The sequence below is a fragment of the Coregonus clupeaformis genome, unplaced genomic scaffold (genome assembly GCF_020615455.1).
Source record: "Coregonus clupeaformis isolate EN_2021a unplaced genomic scaffold, ASM2061545v1 scaf0164, whole genome shotgun sequence".
Classification (NCBI taxonomy): Eukaryota; Metazoa; Chordata; class Actinopteri; order Salmoniformes; family Salmonidae; genus Coregonus; species Coregonus clupeaformis.
Window position 1 is genome coordinate 542,501 of NW_025533619.1, and position 12,777 is coordinate 555,277.

Consider the following 12,777-nt stretch of genomic DNA (forward strand, 5'->3'; position numbering starts at 1 on the left):
GAGAGAGAGAGGGGCGAAGGAGAGAGAGAGAGGGGGCGAAGGAGGGAGAGAGAGAGGGAGGGAGGAGAGAGAGGGCGAAGGAGGGAGGAGAGAGAGAGGGGCGAGGGAGGGAGGAGAGAGAGAGGGGCAAGGGAGAGAGAGAGAGGCGAGGAGGGAGAGGAGAGAGAGGGGCGAGGGAGGAGAGAGGCGGCGAGGGAGGGAGAGAGAGGCAGGGAGGGAGAGAGGGGAGAGGAGGAGAGAGGGGCGCGAAGGAGAGAGAGAGAGGGGCAGAGGGAGAGAGAGAGGGCGAGGAGAGAGAGAGAGAGGGGGCGAGAGAGAGAGAGAGAGGCGAGGGAGAGAGAGAGAGAGGCGAGGAGGGAGAGAGAGGGCGAGAGAGAGAGAGAGGCGAGGAGGGCGAGGAAGGAGAGAGGGGCGAAGGAAGGGAGAGAGGGGCGAGGGAGAGAGAGAGGCGAGGGAGGGAGAGGGGCGACGGAGAGAGAGAGGAGCGAGGGAGAGAGAGAGGAGCGAGGGAGAGAGAGAGGAGCGAGGGAGAGAGAGAGGAGCGAGGGAGAGAGAGAGGAGCGAGGGAGAGAGAGAGGGGCGAGGGAGGGCTGGGTGAGGGAAGGGAGAGAGAGGGGCGAGGGAGGGAGAGAGGGCAGAGGAGGGAGAGAGAGGCGAGGAGGGAGAGAGGCGCGCGAGAGAGAGGGGCGCGAAGATAGAGAGAGTGGCGCGAAGGAGAGAGAGAGGGGAGGGGGCGGGGCGAAGGAGAGAGAGAGAGGGGGCGAAGGAGAGAGAGAGAAGGAGAGAGAGAGAGGAGAGGAGAGGAAAGGAGGGAGGGAGATGGAGAGGAAAGGCGAGAGAGAGAGGGGCGAGGGAGAGAGAGAGGGCGAGAGAGAGAGAGGGAGGAGAGAGAGAGGGCGAGAGAGAGAGAGAGAGGGGAGAGAGAGGGGGAGGGAGAGGGGCGAGGGAGAGAGGCGAGGGAGAGAGGCGAGGGAGAGAGGCGAGGGAGGGGACAGGAGAGAGGGGCGAGGGAGAGGGAGGGGCGAGGGAGAGGCGAGAGGGAGGGGCGAGGGAGGGTTTTGGGCGAGAAAAGGTTTTGGGCGAGGGAGGGACAAGGGAGGGAGACGCGCGAAGGAGAGAGAGAGAGCACAGGAGGGGGGAGGAGGGTATTGCAGCAATAAGGAAGGAAAAAGGCGGGCAGTAGGAAGAGGTGGACAGGACCAAGAAGGGAAACGGAAGGGTGATCCCTGGAGACAGTGCTTCTCTGACTCAGGCCCATCGCAGGGCTGTTCAATGTCGGTCCAGGAGGGCCCAAACACTTCTGGTTTCCATCCTCTCCTAATATGGTACTAATTCAGACCTGGTACACCAGGTAGAAAAAATACAGAAGTGTTTCAGCCCTCCAGGAGCAGAATTGAACAGCCCTGCTCTAGGGGACTCTACTACTACACACACCATAAGGTAGCTACAGTAAGGTACAGGATGATCACACTCCCATTAAGTCTCTGCAAACTTAATCCAATAAAAAAAATGTAAGTCATTCACTGTGCCAAGCTTAGATTATATTACTGACATTTGCATTGATCCGAGTGGGCATATGAAGCTTCATTTCAGGCTAAGCTCACACCATCCCTCCCCTCTATATAACAGTGTGGCGGTTGTACCATCCCTCCCCTCTATATAACAGTATAGTGGTTGTACTGGATAAAAGGCTGTGCGTGATGACGTAGTGCAAAATTCCCACATACCGAATACAAATAAATAAAAATAAAAGAGTTATCGCATTTTTCACTCTACTGATGGTTTTGTCACTAAAGATGTTGTGTTATATAGACTAATAAACTGCATTCTTTCCTGAGTCGTGGTGGGAGGACCACACAATATCATTGCGTGACTCCAATTTACTTCGATATGATGTTATTATAATCAATATTTGCGCATAAAAGCATTTCCATTACTCGCATAATTAATCGTAGACACAAAATACCAACTTGTCAAGCGTATTTTGTTTAGTCGACATTTGCTGTTTCCATCAGGCCCGTCGTGACATTTTTTTATCCGACGTACTTTACTCACATAAACAGGTTGAATGGAAACCTGGTTAGTGTTTCTGAAACTTAACTGAAATCAAGAATATAACAGCCAATCAATACCATGTACTTTACAGGCCAACAAAAATTGCAATACTGCTAGAAACAACAAGCTTGCCTTGCACTACAATTCCAAAGACCAACGCCAACTCAATAGGCAGAAACCAGCTAAACAAGAAGCATACTACTTACTTTTTAGGTCTCGGATGAAGGAGACAGGCTTGATGGCATTGCCCGTGTTGGCAAAGGCTTGGATGATGTGGTTCTGCATTACACAAATCATACAGAAACCCGACTGGTGACCTGAAATGCACAGGAATAGAATAATGAGGGGTAGTCAAGTCACCGTCATTACCCCAACAGACTGGGGAAGTCAAGTAACCGTCATTACCCCAACAGACTGGGGACGTCAAGTCACCGTCAATACCCCAACAGAATGGGGAAGTAATTTGGCTTCCAGCACAACAGTTTGCTTCAACATATAGAAGGTCCATTGCTTATTGTGCATGTCAGATTTTGGCGTGAATGTTGGCTGTATGGTTTATGATATAATATTAACACATTTCTTATCTTGTGAATACACACAAATCCTTTGTTTTTAAGCAAACAGTATGCCTTTACTCATGGGAGTAGAGCTGTTGGACAGGTGCCCCTTTCCATCCAACCTTTGAGGTCATTTCTAGACAATATATTTCTGTCCATTTAGGGGACCCGTTTAGTCTCAACAACTAGAAGAAAAATACCTGTATTGTCTATTTAATGGTTTGGCACTACAACTCCCATATTGTGCCATTCAAAAAGGTATCTAACCAGAGGTCAACTAAACTACTCACAGGCACGACTGTGCTCCTTGGAGAGTAGATAGTTTGCCAGGGGCGGTGTGTAGGTGAGACACTGCACAGTGGAGTTGAGGAAGCAGGTGTTGCCAAGGTTGTGGAGGCCAGCTCCCACCCGGTAGACACGCTCCCAACGCATTGAGAGTCTGTTCCCAGGGAAGAGCATCTTCTGCGGGGCAGGGATCCCATCACTCTGGCCCCCACCTTGGTTGTCTGAAACTGGTGGATGGAGGAGTGAGATGAATTAGGGAAATTGCATGGATAATTCAGAAAAGCCAGAGAATAGTTTGGCAGACAAAGGCTCAACAATTTAGCCTAACTCGATCACGTCGCCCAAAACCCAAAGAGAGAGAAAAACGCTCATGGTGAATAGAGCTATTCTTCAATTCCACTTTCCACCAAAAGGGTAGAGAGACAATGAGGGGATTAAGAATGTCAAAGTGTGTCGAAATGCTGTGTGCAGTGAAAACTAGACAACAAACCTCTTGAATGGCTCTAGGAGAGAGTATATTTCCCAGTCAACGGCCTTACCTTGCCTCTTGATCTGAGCGGGCTCTGTGCTGGCCCTCTGCCCCGATGCGGCCCCCTCACTGCTGCGGGGGTTGAGGATCACATACTTGGTCTTGAGGCTGTCCAGCTGGTAGGAGAAGCCTTTGCTGGCCGGCTCAAACTCAATTTTCTGCAGCAGGACCTTCTTGGCCGAGGAGGCCAGCAGCTTGTTGAGGTCGCCCTCGTCGCCCGCCGAGGAGTCCTTCCGGCCGGGCTTCAGGGCCTCCTTGAGCTTGTCCACTATAGGCATCGTTTGAGCATCACTGTGGATGACATAGAGAGGGTGGGATTCTGGGATCAGAATCACCTTTGCTTACATGTACCAAGGAATTTGACCTGGTGAAATAGTGCTGACAACGACAAAACTGAAAACAATTCTACACAGGCCTACAGTATAGATACAGCAAAAAACAGAACAATTACACATAACAAGGCCCGTTTGAGACTACTCACAATTAAATCAAGGCTAACTAAAATATTTAGTCACATTAGGAACAAACACTAAATTCCACAGTGTGTATATATATTTTTCAGCCTGCCTAGGAATAAAAGTAATGATACCATAATAAACCTCGAAAAGCTTACTGAGCAGCAATTGGTCTCAACCCTGTGTTGCACAGCCACAATATCCAGTCCACAGTACAGCACTGCAGCTTCATAATTCCCCCAGAGAGAGAGGCTACTGTAGCAGTGAATTTCAATTTCCTGTCAGTGATTCCTAAACTGGTATCCCAGACTGTAAACCCTGGCTGTAAGCGTGGACCTAGTGCTTTTCGGCGAGAGAGCAGCACATTATGGCAGGAGGACTGAGTGTATCGGAGGAGTCAGGCTGGGACTTGGCAGCTGTCCCTGTGGTTATGCAAGACAGAGGAGGCGGGCGGGCATGGTGTGTGTCTTCATGCTCGTGTGTAGCAGGGAGTGGGACTCGACACAAGCACAGCTGCTGTCTACCAGGTCAGATACTCATGTTCTGACTATTCCTACATCAATCAAGTCATCGCCATTACCAACCAGCAACCACCCAACAGTCCACTGTCACAACAAAGAAAAGACTGGTGTGGTACAGTCCTGCTGTTACATGTCCTCAGAATGCCTTTAGTTAGGTCTATGTGCAATCTTTGTTTTCATTTATTCAGTTGTAACAGTCTATACTATTTTCACTTCAGGGCCCGTATTCATAAAGTGTTAGAGGAGTGTTGATCTCAAATAAGTTAGCCTTCTAGTGAATACGAATACATGGACAGCGGAAAGCTGATCCTAGATCAGCACTCCTAGTCTGAGACGTCTATGAATACAGGCCAGGTTGGTTATGCTCTAAGAAAAGCTAGAGAATTGGTTTGAAAAGTCACAGGCTATACTGCACGTCACTTGTATGCTTAACATGGGACTGAGTAGTGAATTAGGCTAGATACTGGTCCTCCGTAGCTCAGTCGGTAACGCATGGCTCTTAAAAACGCCAGGATAGTGGGTTCCATTCCCAGGACCAGCTAGACGTAAAATGTATGCACGGATGACTAAGTTACTTTGGATAAAAGAGTCTATGGCATATATTATATCATATCTGTACCTACTGTCTAGCATCCGGAGCTGGTAAATCTATTAGAACACCAGCAACAACTGGCCCTTTAAAGGCAGCAGCCTCTTCAATAGGCCATCTCTGAGCAGATTGTGTGTTTGTGCACCTTTTCACAAGCCCTGCCCGGTCTGCATGCGTCAGCCGTTTGGGCAGTGGACTGAATGACTCCTGACCGTGTCATTTCCGGCGCATGCCAACGTGCTGGCAAACAGAGTTGAATGGGAAATTATGACAGGGTAGTGAGAGTAGGCTAATCGTTCAACGCTTCCCTCAGTCCCAGTCCCTCTCAATTACAATTCACCCAGTATGGACTAGGCCTAAATGTGCCACTGATCAAAACAATAGTACTGGCTTAAGAGAGAGATATATATATATATGCAAGACTAGGTCTACTACAAATAGGCTAGCTGGAACAGTCAGGATGATATGGTGAGCTGTAAAAACAACAGCACGCTTAGAGTAAACAAAGGACTGCTACACTTAAACCTTGTGTCCATTTGACGTACCACTACCAAACTATAGGGCTATGTGTTAGTGATGCACCAGCATGATGCCATAAAGGGGCTGAAACACACAGGAGACCTGTTCCATCTCCAGGTCAACAGCACACAGGATGGATCAGTCACAGAGCAGTTTTCTGTACAAACCCACACTTTTGACAGAGAAAAGGGGGAGTGGAGCCTGACTCATCATTATATCTGGTAGTGACGTAGGTGAGGGAGGAGAGAAGGGGGGCTGCACATGCATCATCACACACACAAGGGCAGACTAACCTTCATGTGCGGCTACTGATAGAATTAAGAATGACACAGCCCACAGTGAGATGGCACAGCTGACTGCTGTGATATAATGGGTGGACCACCTACAGGGATTTTCAGTTTATTCACCAAACCATTTCTATAGGGGCGCTGTTCTACCCAATCATTGAACCATATAGGCTAGGCTACAGCAGACAGGCTAGCACACAGAATGTTATGCCACTGTCAGATAGACAATGTGGACCTTTAATGACATCACAATCAAGAAAACGTTAGGCTATCCTATTGTTGTCACGATACCAGAATTTTGACTTCGATACTGATACCAGGATTAGTATCACCATAGTCAATACCAAAATGATACCATGGCAACAACAGGCATATTATCCAAAGTCACAGAATGGCACTTGATCCAGACAGAAACTCAGCTACAATATCAACACAGGTGAATTATTTCACATCAACATTTTTCAGACAGCCATGTATGCATATAATTATAGATTATACAATCAATGTGACTTTTTAAAAACCAATTTAACTACATAACAGTAATAATTTATTTGAACGGTAAATCTATTGATAAACTGGTTAACTCAAGATGTAGCCTAGGCCTATTCACAATACTGGTGAATGCATATTCAATAGTAGTGAGTGCATGCATTGAGTTATTGAGCTTGTTTTGGATGATTTCATGGGTCTACAGCTGGCAAACAATCAGTTTCCCTTCGGGACTATTTTATTGTACTGATCAACAACATTTGCATAGAAATAACTTATTTTACGCTGTCTTTAACCAGTAATGACATCATTCATGAGGCAAGAGGGGGGCAGCCGCAGGCCATATCAGAGGGGAAGAGGCGAAGCGAGCAGTTTCACTCTCGCCAAAATAAGCCCAAAGCATTTCTATGAGCTTATTTTGGACCTAAGCTTGTCGCCTGCCTTCCCACATTTGGGACAACGACTCCTGTTGCTAGGGTGGAGACAAGCCTCCCTTGATTATATACAGATCTCTATCCATATTCACAGTCAGTTCTCCGAGGCAATAGATCATCTTTCGGAGAGACGTGAGAGAGAAAGATTAAGTGAATTAATAAAGTTGTGGTGGCAAATCGGCTTTGAAAAATCAGCATTTTTGTGTTATGGTTTTGCAAACAAAGTACAAGCAAAGAAAAAAAGACCGACATGCAAACAGCTTCTGCCTTTATAAGTGTGCACATTATAAATGTGCAAGAAACATCCGAAAAAGAGACTGAGGGTCAGAATATGGACCCTCTAATGGTTGGGCTGACATGGACAATATGGACTTATATTCTAATCACATTTTATTTGTCACATACGCCGAATACAACAGGTGTAGATCTTACAGTGAAATACTTACCTACAAGCTCTTAACCAACAATGCAGTTAAGAAAAATTGATAAGTAAAAAATAATTAAAGAGCAGCAGTAGCGAGGCTATATACAGGGGGTACCGATACAGAGTCAATGTGCGGGGTCACAGGTTAGTCGAGGTAATATGTTCATGTAGGTGAAAACGTAATATTTAGGCAGCTGCATTCTCTCCACAGCTCCACCAATCAGTCATAATTATGGCTAAATCCTGCCTATTTATACAATATATCTTCTTAAAATCAGATTTTAACCCCTAACCACACTACTAACCTTATGCCCAACCCTCATCTTAAATTAAGACCAAAAAACACATTTTTGTTTTCATTACTTTTTACAATATAGACCATGTTGACTTTGTGGCTGTGGTAACTAGTGACAACCTGCCTGTTGCTTTCCTCTTTGCCGTCATTGTTTGGGTCTCACATGCAGAGTGCTCACTGGCAGCAGTCCTTGCCCAATCGCGTCGTATCACTGCTCATACTACAAGATGCTCGACCAAAATGTGTCCGAAACTTATCGGGACATCCCACAAGGGTCTGGAGAATGGAACAGCCAGAATCGGTGTGTCCTTGACCTGCTCAAACTACACGAGTCCCAACATACTGATCCTAGCCCAAGGCCATAGGATTTCACCCCGAACATGAACATTCATCTGGGACGGCAAAAGCGTGGCGAAATCGTGTAGTGTACGCTCGGCAGTAACCCACAACAATGAGACCTGTTATCAAATCAGATTTTATTGGTCGCAGACACATTTAGCAGATGGTATTGCGGGTGTAGCTAAATGCTTGTGTTCCTAGCTCCAACAGTGCAGTAGTATCTAACAATTCACAACAATATGTAAATCTAAAAGTAAAAGAATGGAATAAAGAAATATATAAATATTAGGACGAGCAATGTCGGAGTGGCAATGACTAAAATACAATACAGTATATACAGTGGGGGGAAAAGTATTTAGTCAGCCACCAATTGTGCAAGTTCTCCCACTTAAAAAGATGAGAGAGGCCTGTAATTTTCATCATAGGTACACGTCAACTATGACAGACAAAATGAGGGAAAAAACATCCAGAAAATCACATTGTAGGATTTTTAATGAATTGATTTGCAAATTATGGTGGAAAATAAGTATTTGGTCAATAACAAAAGTTTCTCAATACTTTGTTATATACCCTTTGTTGGCAATGACACAGGTCAAACGTTTTGTAAGTCTTCACAAGGTTTTCACACACTGTTGCTGGTATTTTGGCCCATTCCTCAATGCAGATCTCCTCTAGAGCAGTGATGTTTTGGGGCTGTCGCTGGGCAACACGGACTTTCAACTCCCTCCAAAGATTTTCTATGGGGTTGAGATCTGGAGACTGGCTAGGCCACTCCAGGACCTTGAAATGCTTCTTACGAAGCCACTCCTTCGTTGCCCGGGCGGTGTGTTTGGGATCATTGTCATGCTGAAAGACCCAGCCACGTTTCATCTTCAATGCCCTTGCTGATGGAAGGAGGTTTTCACTCAAAATCTCACGATACATGGCCCCATTCATTCTTTCCTTTACACGGATCAGTCGTCCTGGTCCCTTTGCAGAAAAAACAGCCCCAAAGCATGATGTTTCCACCCCCATGCTTCACAGTAGGTATGGTGTTCTTTGGATGCAACTCAGCATTCTTTGTCCTCCAAACACGACGAGTTGAGTTTTTACCAAAAAGTTCTATTTTGGTTTCATCTGACCATATGACATTCTCCCAATCCTCTTCTGGATCATCCAAATGCACTCTAGCAAACTTCAGACGGGCCTGGACATGTACAGGGTTAAGCAGGGGGACACGTCTGGCACTGCAGGATTTGAGTCCCTGGCGGCGTAGTGCGTTACTGATGGTGGGCTTTGTTACTTTGGTCCCAGCTCTCTGCAGGTCATTCACTAGGTCCCCCTGTGTGGTTCTGGGATTTTTGCTCACCGTTCTTGTGATCATTTTGACCCCACGGGGTGAGATCTTGCGTGGAGCCCCAGATCGAGGGAGATTATCAGTGGTCTTGTGTGTCTTCCATTTCCTAACAATTTCTCCCACAGTTGATTTCTTCAAACCAAGCTGCTTACCTATTGCAGATTCAGTCTTCCCAGCCTGGTGCAGGTCTACAATTTTGTTTCTGGTGTCCTTTGACAGCTCTTTGGTCTTGGCCATAGTGGAGTTTGGAGTGTGACTGTTTGAGGTTGTGGACAGGTGTCTTTTATACTGATAACAAGTTCAAACAGGTGCCATTAATACAGGTAACGAGTGGAGGACAGAGGAGCCTCTTAAAGAAGAAGTTACAGGTCTGTGAGAGCCAGAAATCTTGCTTGTTTGTAGGTGACCAAATACTTATTTTCCACCATAATTTGCAAATAAATTCATTAAAAATCCTACAATGTGATTTTCTGGAAGAAAAAAAAAATCCATTTGTCTGTCATAGTTGACGTGTACCTATGATGAAAATTACAGGCCTCTCATCTTTTTAAGTGGGAGAACTTGCACAATTGGTGGCTGACTAAATACTTTTTTCCCCCTCTGTACATATTAGATGAGTAAAGCAGTATGTAAACATTATTAAAGTGACTAGTGTTCCATTATTAAAGTGGCCAATGATTCCATGTCTATTTATATATAGGGCAGCAGCCTCTAAGGTGCAGGGTTGAGTAGCCGGGTGGTAGCCGGCTAGTGATGGCTATTTAACAGTCTGATGGACTTGAGATAGAACCCGTTTTTCAGTCTCTCGGTCCCAGCTTTGATGCACCTGTACTGACCTCGCCTTCTGGATGATAGCGGGATGAACAGGCCGTGGCTCGGGTGGTTGACATCCTTGATCTTTTTGGGGTTCCTGTGACATCGGGTACTGTAGGTGTCCTGGAGGGCAGGCAGTGTGCCCTCGGTGATGCGTTGGGCAGACCGTACAACCCTCTGGAGAGCCCTGCGGTTGCGGGCGGTGCAGTTGCCGTAGCAGGTGGTGATACAGCCTGACAGGATGCTCTCAATTGTGCATCTGTTAAGGTTTCTGAGGGTCTTAGGGGCCAAGCCGAATTTCTTCAGCCTCCTGAGGTTGAAGAGGCGCTGTTGTGCCTTCTTCACCACACTGTCTGTGTGGGTGGACCATTTCAGATCGTCAGTGACGTGCACGCCGAGGAACTTGAATATTTCCACCTTCTCTACTGCGGTCCCAGGGCGTGCTCCCTCTGCTGTTTCCTGAAGTCCACGATCAGCTCCTTTGTTCTGTTGACGTTGAGGGAGAGGTTATTTTCCTGGCACCACTCCGCCAGGGCCCTCACCTTCTCCATGTAGGCTGTCTCGTCATTGTTGGTAATCAGGCCTACTACTGTTGTGTCATCTGCAAACTTGATGATTGAGTTGGAGGCGTGCGTGGCCACGCAGTCATGGGTGAACAGGGAGTACAGGAGGGGGCTGTGCACGCACCCTTGTGGGGCCTCTGTGTTGAGGATCAGTAAAGTGGAGATGTTGTTTCCTACCTTCACCACCTGGGGGCGGCCCGTCAGGAAGTCCAGGACTCAGCTGCACAGGGCGGGGTTCAGACCCAGGGCCCCGAGCTTAATGATGAGCTTGGAGGGTACTATGGTGTTGAAGGCTGAGCTATAGTCAATGAACAGCATACTGACGTAGGTATTCCTCTTCTCCAGATGGGATAGGGCAGTGTGCAGAGTGATGGCGATTGCATCGTCTGTGGATCTATTGAGGCAGTAAGCAAATTGAAGTGGGTCTAACGTGTCAGCTAAGGTGGAGGTGATATGATCCTTAAATGAGCCTCTCAAAGCACTTCATGATGACAGAAGTGCTACGGGCGATAGTCATTTAGTTCAGTTACCTTTGCTTTCTTGGGTACAGGAACAATGGTGGCCATCTTGAAGCAAGTGGGGACAGCAGATTTGGATAGGGAGAGATTGAATATGTCCGTAAACACTCCAGCCAGCTGGTCTGCACATGCTCTGAGGACACGGCTAGGGATGTCGTCTGGGCCGGCAGCCTTGCGAGGGTTAACACGCTTAAATGTCTTACTCACGTTGGCCACAGAGAAAGAGAGCCCACAGTCATTGGGAGCGGGCCACATTGGGCATACACCACACGATTTTGCCACAAATTCGCCATGTTGTAGTATGAGCAGTGCTACGATGCGATTGGGCATTGGGCATGTGAGACCAAAACAATGATGGCGAAGAGGAAAGCAACAACAACCTGCACCATGTGGACCGAGGTGATGGAAGAAAGATTGGTGGACGCCTTTTCAATGGGCGAGTTGGTTTTACATGGTCCGGTGCCCCGGATGAGCAGAGTTTACCCATTTTAGACAATTCCAAGGGTCCTTAAGTGAAATCTCCACTCACCCAGGGCACCAGGCCATGCAAAACGAACTCCACCAATATTACATTGCGTCCTACAATGACAGACACCAAAAATATAATTTCATATTATCCATATTCTGTGCCTCTGTCTCTTCTGTGATGTTTCTGCACATAATGTGCATATTATCTCAACACTAATAAAGCAGCTCACTGTTAGCATGTAGGCACTTTTTTCCAATGACAATAGAAACGCAGGGCAGAATCAACTAGGGAATCATCGTGTAATGTGATCACCCACGTCCTGGGGTTGAAGATGGACGGAATGAAATAATTGGGACAAGGAAAATCGGTAAATGTGAGCACATCCAAGTTGTTAAGATTGTATTAGTCTTGTGGTGTATGCCCAGCATTAGCTACTTGCCACAAAGTTAGTATTACAAACTTCCTTCTTATAAGGCCAAATAGTCCATATGTTTCGACTTGAGGTTCAGCATGGAAGATGCTGAATCTCAAGTCTTAACATCGGCTATAAGCCCAGTGAGTCCCATTGCTGGACATTGATATTTTCAAACACAGTGACACTGTACTAGTGTCGGGAAACTAGCCAACTACCCTGACTGACACTTGACCAGTGTTTACAAAAAAGTATGCACAGAATTGTGAAGTGTAGCTAGCAAGTTAACTAGCTATACCAGTAATTTACTGTTTACTAGTTCGCTCTCCCCCTGCCTTGGAAGTACAATAACATAGTTCACAAGCTTACATTAGCTATCTACTGCAAAGTTTACATGTGTTAGTAGAATGCTAGTTAGCTAAATAAGACACGGCGACGAAGTCGATAGCAAAGATTTGACAGACGTAGACCAAGTTAGCTAGCCAGCCATGTTCGCTGCAGTAGCTAGCAAGCAAGACAGGTTAGAATAGACATGTTAGCAAACTTAGTTATGCAACGTTAACTAATCTGCAAAGCGAGCCAAATAATTTGCCATGTTTCATGTGACGTGGTTATTTCATTATTATGGGGCCTCGTTCAAGCTGTACTTAGCTGTTTATCTAACTTGCTATTTCGCTAGCCAACTTGACCAAGGCAGTGTAACTAGCTAGCTCGTCCATGGCATTGTCGCTAGCTAGCCGAACCAGGTTTGGTTAAAATGTCTCCACGCGGAGTACAGTGGGTCACGAGAGGCTAATGTTAGCTAGAATCGGAGTTGGATACCCATAACGTTAGTTACTACGCTAGCCGAGAAACAAACATCCTTTAGTTGAAGGATAACTGTCAACA

The 12,777-nt window shown here is 46.5% G+C and overlaps 1 protein-coding gene across 3 annotated transcripts in view; it reads right to left on the minus strand.

Moving 5' to 3' along the window:
* Window positions 1-12,777, minus strand: part of LOC121568704 (ubiquitin carboxyl-terminal hydrolase 36) — a 41,380-nt gene that overhangs the window by 28,198 nt on the left and 405 nt on the right. For all 3 annotated transcript variants that reach the window (XM_041879104.2, XM_041879103.2, XM_041879102.2), the window contains exons 2-4: window positions 3,437-3,717; window positions 2,903-3,124; window positions 2,262-2,372 (exon numbers count right to left, since the gene is read on the minus strand). In XM_041879104.2, the coding sequence (XP_041735038.2) occupies window positions 2,262-2,372; window positions 2,903-3,124; window positions 3,437-3,704 (601 nt within the window). In that variant the 5' untranslated portion in view covers window positions 3,705-3,717. The remainder of the gene's footprint in view (window positions 1-2,261; window positions 2,373-2,902; window positions 3,125-3,436; window positions 3,718-12,777) is intronic.